The sequence below is a fragment of the Apis cerana genome, linkage group LG5, assembly GCF_029169275.1.
Source record: "Apis cerana isolate GH-2021 linkage group LG5, AcerK_1.0, whole genome shotgun sequence".
NCBI lineage: Eukaryota > Metazoa > Arthropoda > Insecta > Hymenoptera > Apidae > Apis > Apis cerana.
The window spans coordinates 477,985-497,319 of record NC_083856.1 but is presented as its reverse complement, the minus strand read 5'-3'; the positions used below and the strand labels follow the sequence as shown (position 1 = coordinate 497,319).

At 19.5% G+C, this 19,335-nt stretch overlaps 4 protein-coding genes across 9 annotated transcripts; 2 read left to right on the top strand and 2 right to left on the bottom strand.

The window, feature by feature from the left end:
• The first annotated feature begins 199 nt into the window (after window positions 1-199).
• On the top strand, window positions 200-1,968 carry LOC108001296 (uncharacterized). Its single transcript, XM_017062244.3, has 3 exons — window positions 200-1,310; window positions 1,518-1,665; window positions 1,754-1,968. The coding sequence occupies exons 1-3, from the start codon at window positions 726-728 to the stop codon at window positions 1,804-1,806; spliced, it is 786 nt and encodes a 261-aa protein (XP_016917733.1). The 5' UTR covers window positions 200-725; the 3' UTR covers window positions 1,807-1,968.
• A 1,381-nt stretch (window positions 1,969-3,349) lies between these two features.
• On the bottom strand, window positions 3,350-8,373 carry LOC108001370 (golgin subfamily A member 2). 2 transcript variants are annotated; one of them, XM_062075692.1, is made up of 12 exons: window positions 8,035-8,373; window positions 7,531-7,617; window positions 6,931-7,365; window positions 6,653-6,848; window positions 6,265-6,572; window positions 6,018-6,194; window positions 5,732-5,950; window positions 5,391-5,576; window positions 5,053-5,304; window positions 4,607-4,910; window positions 4,315-4,512; window positions 3,350-3,692 (listed from the first exon to the last, which is right to left on the bottom strand). In XM_062075692.1, exons 1-12 carry the CDS (start codon window positions 8,077-8,079, stop codon window positions 3,505-3,507), a joined length of 2,595 nt encoding a protein of 864 aa, XP_061931676.1. In that variant the 5' UTR covers window positions 8,080-8,373; the 3' UTR covers window positions 3,350-3,504. The 2 variants fall into 2 exon arrangements, with proteins under 2 accessions (XP_061931676.1, XP_061931678.1); XM_062075694.1 differs by having other exon boundaries at window positions 6,671-6,848.
• A 186-nt stretch (window positions 8,374-8,559) lies between these two features.
• LOC108001369 (probable 26S proteasome non-ATPase regulatory subunit 3) lies at window positions 8,560-11,315 on the top strand. The gene is made up of 3 exons (XM_062075696.1): window positions 8,560-8,712; window positions 9,204-10,024; window positions 10,446-11,315. Exons 2-3 carry the CDS (start codon window positions 9,212-9,214, stop codon window positions 11,115-11,117), a joined length of 1,485 nt encoding a protein of 494 aa, XP_061931680.1. The 5' UTR covers window positions 8,560-8,712; window positions 9,204-9,211; the 3' UTR covers window positions 11,118-11,315.
• Window positions 11,316-11,803: 488 nt separating this feature from the next.
• On the bottom strand, window positions 11,804-18,623 carry LOC108001368 (growth arrest-specific protein 1-like). 5 transcript variants are annotated; one of them, XM_062075700.1, is made up of 8 exons: window positions 18,426-18,623; window positions 18,014-18,102; window positions 17,811-17,932; window positions 16,086-16,252; window positions 13,957-14,224; window positions 12,872-13,077; window positions 12,395-12,699; window positions 11,804-12,138 (listed from the first exon to the last, which is right to left on the bottom strand). In XM_062075700.1, the coding sequence occupies exons 5-8, from the start codon at window positions 14,218-14,220 to the stop codon at window positions 12,134-12,136; spliced, it is 780 nt and encodes a 259-aa protein (XP_061931684.1). In that variant the 5' UTR covers window positions 14,221-14,224; window positions 16,086-16,252; window positions 17,811-17,932; window positions 18,014-18,102; window positions 18,426-18,623; the 3' UTR covers window positions 11,804-12,133. The 5 variants fall into 5 exon arrangements, with proteins under 5 accessions (XP_061931684.1, XP_016917825.1, XP_016917824.1 ...); XM_017062336.3 differs by lacking the exon at window positions 18,426-18,623 and having other exon boundaries at window positions 12,395-12,687; window positions 16,086-16,192; window positions 17,811-18,016; XM_017062335.3 differs by lacking the exons at window positions 18,014-18,102; window positions 18,426-18,623 and having other exon boundaries at window positions 12,395-12,687; window positions 17,811-18,004.
• Window positions 18,624-19,335: the final 712 nt, after the last annotated feature.

The following is a 19,335-nucleotide window of genomic DNA, read 5'->3' as shown; positions in this document are numbered from 1 at the left end:
CTTTTCCCAAAATTTTGAATTTTCCTAAATCATTCTATCCCAATGATAAGTTAAATTCTGTCTTGTACTTCGTATTTTTTTTTCTAGATTTCAATCTATTTTCGAACGCATCGGGGAAAAAAGTTATTTCATAATGTACAATTTTTGTGATATTTTTAAGGAATGAAAAAAGAAATCTCATTATGAAGTCGCATGCTAGTTACTTAAGTATGGTTTATAATATTATTAAAAAGCTACTAAAAAAGTTACTAAACCGAATTCAAACAATAGCATAATAATTTAGACATTAACTACTATTATACTATTATAAAATGGCTTAATTCTCCTGTGGCGAATTTTTGTAAAAGAAATTATATGATGCTATGCTTAGTTTTAGAAAAAGCTTAGCTACATATTACATCTCTTCTCAATTAGTAGCATTGTCAATGGAAGTAGTATGATATTCATGTATTCTTTTTCTGTGAAAATTTATTGCAGAGAAATTAAGCCATTTTAGATAGTATAATATATCGCATTTGCTCGTCTTTTCACCTAATCATTTTTTCGTATAATAATTTAGTGTTTAGTGTTTAAAGAATTTAAAAAGAATTAATATGATTATAATAAAATAAAAAATTTAAATTGAATTAAGCTTTTTTTTAAATAAATTAAAAATATAATAAACTAAATTTTTATAAATATATATAAATTATAATATTTATATATAAATTTGATATATCATAGAAATGAATATTAGAGAAAGTACAGGATTTTATGATCTATGCGTGAACATACCAAAAAATGAAATACAAAATTTATATCCTATTTTATTAAAATTATATGAATATGGATTTAAAACAATTGCAATAAATACTGATATAGATGAAAATGTTCTTGGAACAGATAAAAGAAAAAAAAAGAAAGGCGATAGTGAAATATCACAGGATATTATTTTCAAAACAATTGACATAGAAAATATAAGAAAAAAATTTGATGGAAAATTAAAAATTTTTAATCGAATTACTTTTTTTTGTTCCGATTTTACTAAAACACATATATTAAATCATTGTTCCACATTAAAGAAGTATGATTTGTATGCTTTTGCTCCAAAAACACAAAATGCTTTACAATTTGTATGTTCTCAATTAAATGTAGACATAATAACATTAAAATCAAATCATATAACTTTTAAACTCAATAAAAAACTATATGATCAAGCAATTGAAAGAGGGATACATTTTGAAATACAATTGATAGATCTATTAAATGTCGAATCTAGGAAGCAAATTATTCATTATTCTCATCTTTTTCATACTTATGGAAAAAGTAAGGTATCCAAATGAAAATAAAAATATTTTTTTAATATTTCATATAATTATAGTATTAATAATTAAATTATTATTATGTTTATCCAATAGATATTAATTCTAACTACTCTTCTATTTACTAAAAAAAAATGTTTACTTAAAAATTATATATATATATATGTAAATTACAATATGATTTTTAATTAAAATATTTTTTTCTTTTTTATTCAGAATATAATAATATCAAGTGGTTTAAATGATATTAGCATGATTAGAAATCCGTATGATCTCATAAATTTAGCATATTTATTGGGTTTAAATGAAATTCAAGCAAAAGCTTCAATATTACATCAATGTAAAAAGCTTTTATTACGAGCAGGTAATATATGATTAAATATTTTTAAAATAAAAATTTTTATAAAAATAAAATTTAATAAGATAATTAACTTTTTTATTTTTCATTTTAGAAAGAAGACGCAGAGGAAAAGCTGTTTTCATTATTGAAAATCAAAGGATTTAATCTTACTAAATAAGATTAATAATTTAAATTTTTAAAGAATTAAAATTTTTATAATTATTTTTATAATTATTAATATAAAAAAATTATTTTTATATTAAAATATATAAGATTAATTTTTTCACATTTTATTAATTAATTAAATAAAATATTTAAAAAATAAAATTATATTTTTTATTAAGATATAAAAGAAGTAAAAAAACAAATACAAAATACAAAAAAAATAATTATTTGAAAAAATATTTTTTATAAAATGTTTTAAATGAATAACACGTTGACTGCCACGGTGTTTTTAACGAAATCTCGTTCAAGCTATGCGCGCCGCTGTATCAAGTGTACTCCAGTACTTTTACCGATATTTTACTAATGACTCGCGCTAATGGCTGCAAGAATATCTCGCATCATTTATCATAACTGTTCTCATCCACAATAGAAATATCGATAATAGTAATTGTATTGATAATAGTTTCTTATGCTAGTACAATTAAAAAAGGCATCAAATGGTATCAAAAACTTGATATTCAACTTTTTCTAGGGATTTCAGTTGTAAATGCTTTAATAGTTTACAAAATTGCAACAAAAAAAATATAAAAAAGATAGAAGATTTTAGAGAATTTAGAGGATTATTAACTGCAAAATTATTAGGATTATCTGAAAATACAAGATCTGTCAAAATCTTCAATGGAGTCAACAATATCGCCGTTCGGAAAAATAATTCTGATATAAGTATTAAATGTGTATGCAAATTACTATTCAAATAAAAGACGACAAGCGGACCGATCAAACGCACAAAGGAATTTAAAAAAAATAACTTTTTGTTCAAATTGTCCGGATCAATTTCAGCTTTGTATAGAATGTTTTAAAATTTTATATTCAAAATAATTTTTTTAATAAATTATTTTTTTATTATTTTTATAATAAATAATAAATAATATATAATAAATAATTTAATAGTTTTAATATATCCTATGGAATATCTTTCCAAATACTTACGAAGATTCTTTAGTAATCTTTAGATTCTAAGTAGTCAAATAAACATCACCCGAATATGGGTAACGCGGTCCGATGAGAACTTTTGCTGTCATACGAATATGAGTGATGCGGCATTCAATGTATAAAGAAAATATATAGATTTAATTTTTTTGTTTAAGGATTTTTGTTTGAAAAATTATTGTGTAAATATAGAGATATAGTTAAAATATTATATGCAGTATAATTTGAGTAAATATATTATATTCAAAATTAATTATTGAAAATTAATTATTTAATAATAATATATCAAAAGAAGTTATAGAATATTGTTTAACATCAATCATATTTTAATCGTATTTGTACAATGACACAACAGATTTTTATACTTAATTTTTTTAAAAATTAAATCTCAAATGAAACAATTTTCTTTTTCTTTTTATTTTTTATAAAGAAGCAATTGTGCCTGAGTATAAATATTATTATTAGAACTGTATAATTCTGTATGATTTCAATGATTTCTTAAATAATATTTTTAGGATCAAATGATTTTTTTTTATATTTTAAAAAAGAATAATTATGTTTGAAGAATTTTTTTTTTCACATCAATCATTTACAAATTGTTATAGATTTTATCTTATATACAATTTTATTCTACAAACAATAAATTGTTACCAATTAAAAATTCTATATTAATATTTTATGCTAAAAATATATGATATATGAGTATTCTTATACTGTAAGTAATTTTCCAGAACACCAAGGACATAAATGAAAATTTGATTCAAATATACAAGAATCTTTACAATCTTTTATCTCTGTTAAAACATCTAAAAGTTCTGAAACATTTTTATTTTCTATTTGAGAATCTATTATTTCTCTTCTTGTTTCTAAAATTAGAGAATCATTGGAATTCATTTCTGGAAAAAAATTAAATTAATTTTTCTTAATTAATACACAATTTTTTTATATAAAATTTAGATTAATAAAATCAGTATTAATATTATTAATGATATTTAAATAATTCAATATGTAGTATTCAATAAAGTATTTAATAGAAGATCAATAAAAAATTTAACTATTTAATATCATTTTTCGATATAGATATTTTTAAAATTAATATTGTATCAAATCAAAAATTTTCACAAAGATATTGATATTTTATATAAACATTTCAATACCTATTTGATATCAATCTTTTATTTCTAAATCTTACAAAATCAAGTATCGATTCCAGTTCAGTTTAATGAAGAAAATACATGCAAAAAAAAAATGAAATAAATAAGTGCATTAATACTTGGTTTTGATTATGATATTAGAAATGAAAGCTAAGATATGAAATTTTCTCAAATGGATACTGATACCGAAATATCAAATGATTTTTGATTTCATATTGATTTGGTGGTAGTATTGATTTGATATTTTTTTAAGAGCTAAAAAATTAGTTTAGTGGAAAATGATATCAAATACTTAAAACCTTTGATATAATATATATATCGGTATTCTATGTTATATCTTATATTTCTTAATATTATCATATACCTGTTTCAATTAAACGATTTGTTTCATTGGAATGTATATATTCCTTTCTAAGAAAATCACTAACCAAAACTTTTAATTTATGCAATTGTTCTTGTTGTTGATTTCTTTGTTCAAGTAACTGTCGAAATATTTTTTCTCTTTCTATTGCTCTATTTTGTAAAACTGCTCTTTGTTTTTGATATAACGTTATATATTCCCCTATAAAATAAAATATAATAAAAAAAAATTTCAAAAAGATGAAAAGATTGGAATCAAATAAAAAAACTAAATAATTAATTAAAATCTATTGTACCTATTGTTTCTGTTTCACTTTGAAGTTGTAAAACAACATGTTCAAGCTTCTGTTTTTCTTCTGTAAGCTCTGCAACTTGTTCCATTGTTTCCTTAAATCTTTGTTCAAGTTGTTTTATAGGTTCTGGTACTATAACACTATTTTTATTTAGACTTTCTACATGTGTATTTTCTTCTAAACTTGAAATATTATTATTTGTGATTATAGAATATAAATTATCTTCTGAAACAAAATTCTCTGAATTGTTTTCTTTTAATTTCTGTGTAAGTGCTTGTTTTTCTTTTTCTAATCTTTCTATAGTAATCTAAAATATAATAAAAAATTATAAATAAATGTAAGAAAAATGTTTTATTAAATTAATATTGAGTTAAAGTATTAAATTAAGAATTCTTTTAATTTAATTAATTAAATATTTGACATTGATGAAATATAAAAAAATGATTTACTATGGCATGTTGAAGTTCTTGTTGAAAAGTGTTTACATGATGTGATTGTGCTTGATAATGTTGAATTTGATCTGCTATTTGTGCACTTTGAAGTCTTTCTTTTTCAAATTCTTGAAGAATAGCTTCTTTTTCTTTTAATTTTGCTTTTAATTGTTCCAATTCATTTTCTATATTATTTAATTGAATATTTAATTTTCTTCCTATAGAACGTTCTGCTTGAAGTTGTTCAGTCAAATCCAATTTAGCATTACTCTTAAAATTGTATTAAAAATTTATATAATTTCTTTAATTTTATTGAATCATTAATATATTTTAATAACGTTTAATATCATACTTACCAAAGAAACAAAAGCATTTTCCATATCAGTCAATTGTTCTTTTAATTGATGATTTTGTTGAATTGCTCTAGATGCTCCTAATTGTTCACTTTCAAGAGCACTGACTAGTTTTGTTATTTCTGTTTCTTGATTATTTGTTTCTTGTAAATCATTTAAATTTTTTGTTAAGATTTCAATTTGTGAATCCTAAATATAAAAAGAACATTTTCAATAAATATTTAAAAATTTATATATCCTAATGAATATTTAAAAATAAAATTTTATTATATAACAAATTTAAAATAATTTTTATTTAAATTTTAACATTAAAATTAGAAAAAAAAGTTATAAAATTATAATACCTTTTCAGATAATATAATATGAAATCTTTCTTGTTCCAATGTAAGTTCATCTATATTTTTTAGTAAATTATCTATTTGATTTTTACAATCTTGTAAAGGTAATAGATTCTCTACTTTTTCTATTTCTTGTTGTAATTGTTGCTCAAGTTCTGAAATTTTTTCTACACGATTTTGTTCTTTATATTGTAAATCTTCTATAATTTTTTTTTGTATTTTTATCTATAAATAATATTAAATCTTTAAAAATCTTATCATTTTTTATATATTTTCAAATTTTATAAAATACCTTTTCTAACAATTTTGTTTGCTGGGTATCTAATTGTTTAACATAATTTTGATATTGTTTATTAATTTCATCTTTTTCATTATTAACAATTTTCAAAGATTCTTTAGTTTGTACCAATTCTTGCTCTAAAAGAATTGCTGTATGTTTTTCTTCTTCTGTTATTGACATACCTTTCATCTATAAAAAATAATTAATTAATATTAATATATTATTAATGATATATTATATATAATATATATCTATATACTTGTTGTATTCTAAGTTCACTTAATGAAAGCAATGCTGTTTTTTCTTGAAGTTCTTGTTGAATAGCAATTAATTCTGTTTTTTTCAAATTTAGTTTTTGCTTTAATTCTGATCCTTCTAAATCCAAATCTTCTTTTTCTTTTTTCAATTGAAAAAATTGTTCATTGAGAGAATCGTATTTATTTTGCAATTGATGAAAATTTTTGTTTAGTTCTTCATTATTATTTTTTATAAACAATATTTCTTTTTCTAATTCAAGTATACGAATTTGTGAATTCTTTAATTTTTTTGATATTTCCTCTGCTTCATCTGAAAAATGTTTATTTTTTTTATTAAAAATTCATGATTATATATAAATCAAAAAGATTTAATAAATTGAAATAATAAACCAGAATTTTGTTTTGCACTTTGTTGAGCTTGACAAAGAGCAGATGTAAGTTCTGTTTTTTCTGCTATTAAAATTCCAGTAGTCTGAGTATGAATTTGAACTTGATCTTTTAAAGGATTTATTTCTTGTTCTAATTGTATTTGAAATTCTATTTCTTTTTCTTTTAACTTGGTTTCTAATTCTGAAATTCTGCTATGCTAATCAATTAAAAATATTTTATTTTTAAAATATTTTCTTAAAATTTTTAAGTTTTTATAAAATTTATATGTATATACTTACAGCATTATTAAGTTTTATATGCAATTCATTAACAATTTTTTTCTGTTCTTCCAAATAGGAATTTAAAAATTGATTATGATTCATTAAATCAAAATCAAGTGATGTTTCTATATGTTCAAATTCATTTGTTAAAACATTTTCAACTGCAGAAGCCATTTCTAAGAGATGTTCTTTTTGTATTTTTGGAAATTCATTTAAATTTAATTTTTCTTCTAATTTTGATATTACATTATTTTCTTGTGTATCTTTCATGGAATTGGTATTTTCCATAGAACAGTTTAATTCATTGTAATTTATGATATTTTCTGAAGTTACCATTGAATTCATAACTACATCATTTTTTTGAAATTCTTGACTATTATCTTTTGAAGTTTCCATTGTTAATACATTGCTTATAACTTCTAAATTCAATTTATTGGTTTCTGCATTTTGGCACTATAAATTCAAAAAAATAATAAATAAGATTTTTTAAAAAAATATTTTAAACAAATTTTATATTCAATATATATATATATAATTAGTATTATAGAAATTGTATTATAATCAGAAATTGCATATATAAAGTTCTAAATTAAAATAAAATATATAAATTTAATTTACCTGTGAAGATAATAAATCCAATGTATATTTTTGTTTTATGGAACCATCTTGATTATTTTGCATTTTACTTAATTGAAATTCCCTGAGCTATATAAAATTAAAAATATTATAAAATATAATTAATTATAATATTACATATATTAATAATTTATTCAAATTTATGAAAATATTCTTGAATATATAAATATTCTTAAAAATATTCTTTAATGTTTTAAAATATAAATATTATATGCAACATTAATATTTATCATTAATACATTAATACTTATTGATAACAAATAATATACAAATAATTTGAGAGCTAAAATAACTTAAATATTTATAAACATAAAAATGAAGAATAAATACATAATTAAAATATTGTATTAAAATTAATATTAAATTAAAAATTTATAAAATAATATAATTTTAAATATAAATTTTTATATAAAAATCAAATATAATAAAGATATGTATATAATTATCTATTTTTAAAAATTTTTCAAAAGGTATATAATGTTATACCTTTCTTTTAGCAGCCAAAAGTTTTTCACTTTTACTTAAATTCATGTTGAAATATAACACAAAAATTAATAAATGAAATTCTTAATTTTGTTTTAGCACAAATATTTACATCAACATAATTAAAAATATTGTACTATAAATCATCAAGGTTATCTCATGCCTATTAATTACTTTTCTATCCATTGATTTAATTATTTACTTAGATGTACAACAGTATAATATTATAAACATTAATAAATTGCGCCATCTATAAAAAAATAAATATTTTATAAAAAATATTAAATATAGACATACAGTTAAAGACATAAAAATACAGTTTTTTATAAATGTAATAATAAAAATGTATTTTTAAATTATATAAATATATTTCACTATTATATATTTATATACTATATCATATATTTAAAAAGAAAGAAGTAAGAAAGAAAGAGTGTTTAATATATAAATTTTTTATTATTAATAATAAAGTTCTAAATTATTTTGATAAAAAAAAGAAAAAAGTTTTTAAAAATAAAAATATTTTATATAATTGTAACAGAAAACCCTAGCTAGAAATTTGAAGTTTTTCACTAATAATTTTAGTTAGTAATATAACTGTGAATTGGTACGATGAAAACGTAAAATTGTGTAAAACTTTCCTGAGAATTTTCAACTTTTGTGCAAAAGATTAATACAAAAGTAAAATATTAACATTTTATTTTATATTCATTACTTTTATATAAATTTATACATTATTTCATATAAATTTATATATCACAATATAAATAATAAAATATTAAATATTTATTTAAAGAATACTAATTAAAATTAAGTTATAATATATTATTATTAAAAAAAAAATTTGGTTATAAAAATGGTTATAATATCTTTATTATATACATTTTGTCTTAGATTATGTCAATAGTTTTATTTTTATTTTTAGCACTTTTAATAAAATTTATAAAATTATTTTCTTAAAAACCATATATAATGAATATTATATTATATAAATATTATAAAAATAAATATTTAATACTTTAGATTAAAAATTTCATAAAAATTAAAGCAAATTTTTTAATATTATTATTCAATATATTATATTATATTATAATATAATATATTTTATAATATTTTATCATAATATTATATATAGTTATAAATTATAGATTACAAATTTTATTTTTTTGAAGGTATCAATATGGGTGTTCCTTCAATTAGAAATCCCGAAGCTATGGATGTTGAAATTTTTGATGGTCAAAATGGTGATGGAGATGTTTGTGAAAAAAAAGATACTGATCTTCAAACAGTATATGATATTCGTGAGCATACCCGTCAAATAGAAAAAGCTGTACAGAGTAAAGAACCTCGTTTTATTTTAAGAGCCTTGCGTGCATTACCAAATACACGTCGTAGATTAAATTCAAATGTTTTACGTGGTGTAATATTAAGTTTATATTCAAAACCATGTGCAGAACGTGATGCATTATTATCATGGTTAGAGGAATCTATAGAATCTGAAGAAACACAAAAACTTCGTATTTCTACTATGAATCCATTACCTGAAATTGATGCTTATATTCATTTATTAGTTCTTGTACGTTTAATTGATGCTAGAAAACATGAAGAAGCTGTTCAATGTTCGGAAACATTATTGCAAAAAATTATTGCTCAAAATAGACGAACAATTGATTTGATTGCTGCCAAATGTTATTTTTATTATTCAAGAGCGTATGAATTAGTTGGAAGATTAGATAAAATACGTGGATTATTACATTTGAGATTAAGAACAGCAACACTTAGAAATGATTTTGAAGGACAAGCTGTTTTAATTAATTGTTTATTGCGGAATTATTTACATTATAATTTATATGATCAAGCAGATAAACTTGTATTGAAATCAACTTTCCCAGAATCTGCTAGTAATAATGAATGGGCCAGATTTTTATATTATTTGGGACGTATTAAAGCAGCTAGATTAGAATATTCTGCTGCTCACAAATATTTGGTACAGGTAAATTAAATTAATAATTTTTTTGATATATAAATTTTTATGAAATTTTTTAAAATGTAAACAATTAATTTATTGTTTAAATAATTGTTTAAATAATTTATAATAAATAAAATATTTTAATAAAATAAAATTTCTTTCTGTATAGTATATTAATGAATTAAAAATTTAGAATAAAAATTAGATAATTTTCTTATTTTTTATATTATTATATTATATTATTTTATATTATCTTATTTTATATTATATTTTTATATATTTTTTATATTATTTTTTATATATATTTATTTATTATATTTATTTTTTTTTAGATATAAATATAACAATATATAATATAAAATTATAATACATCAATGTTAATTTCAAAATAAAAATTATATAATTTTATTATACTTAATATTACTTGAAAATATCTTTTTTACAGGCTCTTAGAAAGGCTCCACAAAGTACTGCAGTTGGTTTTCGCCAAACAGTTCAAAAATTAGCTGTTACAGTGGAACTTCTACTTGGAGATATTCCAGAACGTCAAACTTTCAGACAAGCTGCAATGCGTCGTGCATTAGCTCCATATTTTCAATTAACTCAAGCTGTGCGTTTAGGAAATCTTCAACGTTTTGGAGAAGTTTTAGAAAACTTTGGTCCACAATTTAGGGCAGATCATACATTTACTTTAATTCTTAGATTGAGACATAATGTTATTAAAACTGCAATTAGATCAATTGGACTATCTTATTCCAGAATTTCTCCTGCTGATATTGCAAAGAAACTTGGTTTAGATTCTAGTGTTGATGCAGAATTTATTGTTGCTAAAGCTATTAGAGATGGTGTAATTGAAGCTACTTTAGAACCAGAAAATGGATACATGCGTAGCAAAGAAACTACAGATATTTATTGCACTAAAGAACCATTACTTGCATTTCATCAAAGAATTACTTTCTGTTTAGATTTACATAATCAAAGTGTTAAAGCTATGAGGTATCCTCCAAAATCATATGGCAAAGATCTTGAATCAGCTGAAGAACGTAGAGAAAGAGAACAACAAGATTTAGAACTTGCTAAAGAAATGGCAGAAGAAGATGATGATGGATTTCCTTAAATTATTCTTTTTTTAATATATTTAATTAATAAAATGATTTATTAAAGACACTTTTCTTATTATATTTTCTCATATTTAATAGTTGTACAAGACAATTATACGATATAAATATAAATTAAAAAATAAAATTAAAAAATTTAAAATGTTCAAAAATTTTATAAAAATGTACTTTTTGAAATAAAAAAGAATTATAAATGATATGGATTTCAAGAATCAATTATAAATACATTTTTTTTTATTAAATATTTCAAATTTAATAAATGAAATTTTTTATTTTTATTATATTAATATTTTAATATTAATCTTTTATATAAATAAGTTATAAATTATTAAAAAATAAATTATAAATTCTAGAGATTTCTTATTTTTGAAGAAGTTACTTTCTTTCATGTAATCATTTTAATTTCTTTTTATAAAATAATTTAAAATATGTTTGTCTTTTTGTTATTTTATTATATGTTTATTATTTTAATTTTTTTAATAAAAAAAGGAATTAAACATTATAGATGTAATATATAATTATAATAGATATAATGATATTAGATATTAACTAATAGTTTTTAAAAAATAAATCATTATTTAGTATTATTAATATTTATTTTTGACTTTTTTAAAAAAATATTTTTCTATAAGAAAAGAATTTTTAAGAACATAAATAATAAAAGGGAAAAAGAAAAGAATGATGATTATTTTAATATATATTTATTTACAATTATATCTCCATAAATAAAATTGATTTATTAAATTGTAACAAATTATTTAATTACATTAACTATGCTATAATCATTATATGATACTTTCACTGTAAAAGACTTTTTTTCTGTTCTTTCCATTTGTACAAATTTAATAATAAATTTAAGTAAATTTTATGTATTAATTAACTGTTAAATTATTTATAATAAGTAATCCATCCCATCATTAAATTGTTCATATAATGATAATTAAAAAATTAATAAAGATCTTTGGTCATTGATTTCATGGAATACTGTTGCTTTTTGGAAATTTTCTGCATTTTTTCAGTCTGAAATAATAAAATTTTTATTATTCATTATAATAAATTTAATATAATAAATAAATTCTTTTACATATATAATTATTAGAATTTTATATTTTAAAATATTTTTGAAAATATTATAAATTTAAAATAAATTATAAGCAATAGAAGTAGAAGTATTATTATAAAATATAGTATTTATAAATAATTAAATTTTATGCATTAATTAAATTTTTAATTAAAAAATATATATAAATTTTAAATTTGTAATAAATTATCTTACCTTGTTTTATTTTAAGAAAATGATAAATTATTAAGGAAAATAAAAATAATTTTCTGTTCACTAATATTTGAACACCATCTCCTCTAAGACTTGTATTTGGTGTCAAAAATTTATTTCTTCTATCATCTTCAATATTAATATCACGATAACCATGATGTATTTTTCCAAAACAAAGAAGATTCATATTTCTATGAATTCCTTTGCAATCATATTCTTCAAAACCATCACATTGACATGTATTTAATCTTGCAGCTTTTTCTTGTCTTGTCAAAATATTTATCGAGTTTCTACATCTAAAATATTTTCTTTAAGATATCATACATGTATATTTCAATTATTTATAACTACATATAAACAGACATTTTTATATATCAACTTATATATATTTTTTGCTTTCTATTAATCTTTTATTATTTATATTTAAATATCTCACGAATATATCAACATTTTATATTTATATATTAAAATATTATTTACCGTCGAGTACATTTTCGTCCTTGAAACATACTCTTACAATATTTATTATAATATGCAAGTGCAGTTTGACAAAGAGCATCTGCATTACAAATCCAGGTCGCTATTCTGCAAGATACTCTTGTCTTATTCATTGCCATTGTTACAGATGATCTACATATTTCTACTCTTTGTTTTGATTGTAGGCACAATTCGTTTTCACATTCACACTATATAAATAAAAATATTTTTCATTAAAAACTTGCATTTGCATATGTTGCAAACATCATTATCTAATCATAATTTATAATTTTATTGTAATTTATTTTTTAAAATATTCAAAAATTCTTAACTTATTTTAATTTAATATAATAATTGAATTTTTAATAAGCAATCTAATATAAGAAATAAATTTGAATTAAAAATTTTTAATATGATAGCTTTAGTTTTATTTAAGCTATTTATTTATATGAATTATTTTTTTTATATGAAAATAAATAAAAAAATTAAAATTTTGTTAAGTGTTTGTTAAGTTAACTTATTTTTGAAAAAATCACGAATGAATACATTATGAATCAAGTTGACGAATTTTCATTTTTATTTGAATTTCATTAAACTTTTTTAAAAATCAAATAATCTATAAATTTTCAAATTCTATTTTTAAACAATAATTTAAAAAAAAAATTATTTTTTATATTCAAAATTATTTTTGCATAATAGAATAATTATCAATAATTCATGTTTAATGGGAAATTAATTAATTTTGCTTGTATTTGAAAAATTTTCAAAGTTTTTACTTGAAAAGTTTAAAATTTTATTCTCTTTTTTGTTATTTTTGCATGTAGAATCGCTATTTATTTTTAATATTAGTTATTTCTATATATTATTTATAAATATTTTTATATAAATTTTATATAAATTTTTTATAAATAATATTTTGTATAAATTTGCATTACAAATTATCAAATTTACAATAAATTTGTAACATGTAATAAATATTAAAATAATTATTAAGTGCATCATCAAATTAACATATATATATATATATACATATATTGACATTAATTAAAATAAATATTATTTATATTTTAAACAGAAATAATATATACCGTCATAAGTTCTTTGCCCTCATCGGTACTTGTAAGAGCAATAAGGGCATGTTGACAGCTCTCGGAACAATCATTATCTTCAAGAACGGGTGCACAGCCTGTAAAATAGTGTTGTAGAGCAGTGCCACAGCCTGTTCTGAAGGCACATTTTAGTTTTGCTTCTTCACACCTTATTATTGAACTTTTTACAGTATTCCACATTATTGTACTAAATAATATTATACTCAACAAGAGTATGTTCAATCGGTCGAACCAACGTGACATCTTTCTAAAATAGTTATAAAATAATTCAAAATGTAAAGTATGTAAAGATTTAATTAAAGAATTGTCAAATTTGAATTCAAAATTTACATAAATTTTAACTCAAATTTAAAATTTTACTGTTTGTGTCTATATATCTTATCTTTAAGAAGTACATAGAATGTTAATTTTTTTGTATAATATATATTTGAAAGATTGAATATAAAGTCTAAAATAAATACAAAAATGATACATAAAAATATTAATTATTTAATACGCTTATTTATTAAATTATAAGTAATTATAGTTTACATTAGATAAAAAAAAAACGTTCTGTTTCTGTTACACTGTTATCGTATTCTATTTTCATTGCTTCATCTAATGGGAACTTAAATTACTTATAGCTTAATTAAGTCTCGCCAGTACTTTTTATATATTAACTTTTGTATTTATTTTAATTTCTAGAATAGATCTTTTAAAAGTATCTCACTAATATAACGCTCTATATGATAATATATATAATCTTTATATATATAAAATAATGTATGATAGAAAAAAAGAAAGATTATCTTTACTAATTTTATATTTATATAAAATCGATTTATACATAATATTTATATAAAATCGATGTATACATAATAAAAACAGAAAAAATATTAAAAAATTGTAATTCTAATTTAATTATTACTTTAATTTCGTCTTATATTTAAATTCAATTTCATTTTATATTTAAAAATTATTGATTTGATTTAAATAGATTTGAGGATTTTTCATTATATTAATATACATATAATTTCTTTTATATGAACTATTATATAAAGTTCTATTTTTTTAACAATTTAATATACTTATTATCTTAAATAATTCAATAAACTTATTTTAATATTATTTTTTATTTAATTGATTATGCACAGAGTAAACATTTTTAAGAATAGAAAAATTTTATATTATTTTTTAATTGTATATGTTATAAAAAATCAAATAAAAATATTATTTATTATTATTTTTTTTATTATCACATATATTTTATTTGTTTATTAATTGTAAATAAGAATTCATTTATTTTTTAATATCATAAAATATCTTAATAATTTTTTATATACAATTGCATAAAAGAAAAACTAAAATTGTATCTTATATATGTGTTTATTTAATCATTATTTATTATTTATAATAATATGTATTATTAAATATAATTTTTAACATTGTATTAAACTGAAAAGTAAGTTTACAAATTCTTGTTAAACAGATATTTGAAGGGATATTCTTAAAATAAATAATCTGTATCATTTAAGTTAATAAAAAAATTTTGCTCAACTTTAGGAATTACAAATACCACTATAGATTGGTATCTTCTAAACTTAAAATAATTTGCAAATCTAAAATGATTCGATGTAAACAATTCTGAGTTTAATATAAATTTTTTGGAAGTCTTTTTTTTCGATATAAAAAAGATTTTACAACTTTACATGAATATTTTTAATTATTTATCCTCAATGCAATAAATATTAAATTTATGTATATATATTTATAAATTTATAATATATATATATATATATATATATATATAGAATGTCTATCAATTTATTTAAAACTATTTTCGTTTACTAAAAAAAAAAATTAAATTATTTCCAAAATTAATATTGATTATATATTATTAATATTCAAATGATTGCGATTAATAATGAAAAAAATATCTATATATAAAAAGATATCGCTGTTAATATTAATGGAATAATATGATTGAATGTTTTCTGTTTTAAATCTCCATTTTTATGTTCTTAACTAGATACTATATATTAGAAAAACGGAGTATGTATAGTAAAAGTGGGGGTAAAGGAAAGCACGTGCGTAAGCATGCAATGAAAGAAGAGAGGGGGAGATTCTACCTGAGAGCGCTTCATTGCCAGCGTTAATGCCGATGCTGTTGCGCACCAGCCCCAAAATGGACCACCAAGACGTTGCAGACGTGGCAACGAGGGACAGATGGTCAGCCCTATAGACCCTCAGTGATCATCAACTTTACTTTATACTCAAATTTAAATCTTATTTCGAACTAATGTAATGAGAAGAAATGTTGAAATAGTTACATATGATATATATTATTTATTTGCGATTTAAAAATGTTCAATTAATGCCTATGATTTTCGTGATAATTTTATTTATTTAAGACATTAAATCGATATTGATTCAGGAAAACAGTTTATTATGAGCAAATAGTACTTAAATAAATACTGACGAAGAAGACAAATATTTATTTGAAATGGAACGCTGCCTTCCTGATATAATATTTGTAGTTTAGTATTTATTTTTCATAAATAGTATTTGAAAATTATTAAAAGAATATAATAAAAAAATAATAATTGATGAAATTTTATTACAAAATTTTGTTTGTGTTTGAAATTAAATATTATTTTAATTATATAGAAATGCAATTTTTAATTTATAATCATCTAAAATATATATATATCTTTTTAATAAATTATCAAATATGAAAAATATTTGACATAAAAACGACAAAAAAAAATTTTTTATATTATTTTTATCTTAGTATTTAATACAATATTATATTTTATTTAATACAATAATAATTATATCTATCTTATATTGAAATATCAATTAATTAATTTATTATTTATTGCTTTATATAATTAATCATGATAGCAAATCAAACTAAAAAATGAAAATAATTTTTACAACATATATTTGTTAATTTTTTATTATATTATATTAATAAACTAAATACTAAATATACTATTATATATATATATATATATATATATATATATATATATAGTAACTATGAATATAATTATTTTATAATAATATATAATAATTCGATATATAATAATTATTATAATATGCAATAATATATCAATATAGAACATGAGAAAAAAATTATAATTTATTATAATCTTTTATAATTTATTAATACTATTATTTTGATTATATTAATATTATTATCTTGATTGTACTTCATTTTGCTTGAAATTGTTTAGTTATTCTCTCATAAATGTATCTTTTATTTATTTTATATAATTTTTTTCATTTTCACAATTTATAATTTTGAAAATGTAATATAAATTATACAATTTATATATTATACTATGTATAATTTATTTTATATTGTTATAAAATGTTTTGCAATATCATAAAAATACAAATAAAAAGATTAATATTTAATTAATATGTTATATTTAATCATGTCAATTGATATTATTAATTGAATTCTATTATAATAATATTATAATAATATTAAACTTCTTATTTTACAAAATTTAATATATTGTCATTCTTTGTAGTAAATATATAACAAATATATAAAATATAAAAAAATATGTAAAATATGTAAAATAATGATACAAATAATATTTTGATTAATTCAATATTATTCTATTTAATAAAAAATTTTAATCATTATTATATATTATTTTCATTTGTACTTAATATTTATGTATATAAATAAAATAATTCAATCTAGTACATCAATTTAGTTTTTTCAAAAATCGAGCCTAAAAAACAAATATCAATATGGCTATATCTAAAAAAATAATAAAAAAATATGTTTATAAATTCGTTTGATAGAAAATTAAAATAAAAAGATCTATACGAACCTTATAAACAATCACATTGTTTTATGATAACAGCCGTGAAAAATAAAATTTAAAATTCCAAATATAAGCTTATTCGTCAATGATTTAAAAATTACGATTTCTTGTTAAGAAATCATAATACACTAGACAGAAAGAAAGGAAAAGAGAAACTAATAAACACACGATCACCGAGGCACTACTTAGATTGAGTTGTGACGGCTTACCCCGCTGTGTCGAGAAGCTGCGCGCGTCGTTTCTTTCCCCTTCTACTGGTCTACTGGCCCAAGCTGAGAAGTTTACTGATACATTTAAACTAAAATTTGAAAAATATTATTGTAAAGACTATTTTTAATATAGAATTTATATATATTTAATTAATGTAAAATTTATAAAAATTGTTATTTTATATATATAATTTATATTTTATACAAAAATAAAAATTAATTTGCGAATTAAAATAAAAAAAAATTTCTACAAGAAATTATAAAAAATTTTCTGCAAATAAGAATATAAATATTATCTTAATATTTATCTAGATTTTTGTAATAATTTTGTATTTATCAAATTTAGAATCAATTGTATAAAAGTCTACAAAGAAAATTTGTTCTCATTGCGAGAATATTTCATAGCCATTACTACTTCTATCCTCCATCCACAGGGGTCCAAGGTGCCCCAACCTGCTTGGCTGATTGAGACACCAGCCTGGTTCCAACACCACCCTCTTCACTCCCGTCCTCAACCAAGTCCTTCGAAGAACGACGTTGAACAATCCAGCATTTAGAAGCGTTCAGTTCTTTCTTACGTTTCTTCTTCTTCCACTGTCGACCTTCCATCGAGCTCCCTTTCAGTCTCCTTACTACTTCTATTCCTTACCACAAACATTCACCAGACAGCTGTGATTCTCAACTCAATTTCACTTCTTTTAAACGAGAAGCCGTGAACAGCAATGAAATTAATTGTTTGATTATAAATTAAATCAATTGTGATTTTATAAGAAAAATTAAAAAGAAACGAAATCGTGAAATATAATTCATAAATTTTTTATGTTTATTATATTTATATGATTTATATAAAAATTATTTCTAAATTAAAATTATTCATATTTTTGTTTGATTTTATTATCAAATGAAGTTGTACAAAAATAAATGTTTATAATATTTATAATTTATAATTTGTATTATATGAATATTATATTAAATGAATGAGAAGATTAAATAACAAGATATTTGTTTTTGGATTAATAAATCAGCAAGAACATATTTAAGATTATTTAAAATATAATGCTAAATAAGTGTTTCTGTCATTATTTATTTGAAATTGATTTTCAAATAAAATTGAAGATTTTAAAAGTTTCATTTAAATAAAGAATTATTTTTTTATTATTTTTATTATTTTTTTAATTTTTTATTATTATTTATTTATTTTTAAATAAATAAAAAAAATTTGTTTTTAATTTATTTACTAATATGTTTTTTCATTCTTTTTTATGATACTTTATCAAGTGTAAAGTATTATAAAAATCTCTTTAAGATTCATAATGAACTAC

Bases quoted from the DNA above. Each gene is read 5' to 3' on its own strand.
- LOC108001296 (XM_017062244.3), top strand. From the start codon at position 726: ATGAATATTAGAGAAAGTACAGGATTTTATGATCTATGCGTGAACATA. The intron at 1,311-1,517 runs GTATCCAAATGA...TTTTTTATTCAG, and splicing joins ATACTTATGGAAAAAGTAAG to AATATAATAATATCAAGTGG. The intron at 1,666-1,753 runs GTAATATATGAT...TTTTCATTTTAG, and splicing joins AAAGCTTTTATTACGAGCAG to AAAGAAGACGCAGAGGAAAA.
- LOC108001370 (XM_062075692.1), bottom strand. From the start codon at position 8,079: ATGAATTTAAGTAAAAGTGAAAAACTTTTGGCTGCTAAAAGAAAG. The intron at 7,618-8,034 runs GTATAACATTAT...AATTTTATATAG, and splicing joins TTTTGGCTGCTAAAAGAAAG to CTCAGGGAATTTCAATTAAG. The intron at 4,513-4,606 runs GTACAATAGATT...TTTATTTTATAG, and splicing joins AAGTGAAACAGAAACAATAG to GGGAATATATAACGTTATAT.
- LOC108001369 (XM_062075696.1), top strand. From the start codon at position 9,212: ATGGGTGTTCCTTCAATTAGAAATCCCGAAGCTATGGATGTTGAAATT. The intron at 10,025-10,445 runs GTAAATTAAATT...TCTTTTTTACAG, and splicing joins CTCACAAATATTTGGTACAG to GCTCTTAGAAAGGCTCCACA.
- LOC108001368 (XM_062075700.1), bottom strand. From the start codon at position 14,220: ATGTCACGTTGGTTCGACCGATTGAACATACTCTTGTTGAGTATAATA. The intron at 13,078-13,956 runs GTATATATTATT...TTATTTATATAG, and splicing joins AGGGCAAAGAACTTATGACG to TGTGAATGTGAAAACGAATT. The intron at 12,700-12,871 runs GTAAATAATATT...GATATCTTAAAG, and splicing joins GGACGAAAATGTACTCGACG to AAAATATTTTAGATGTAGAA.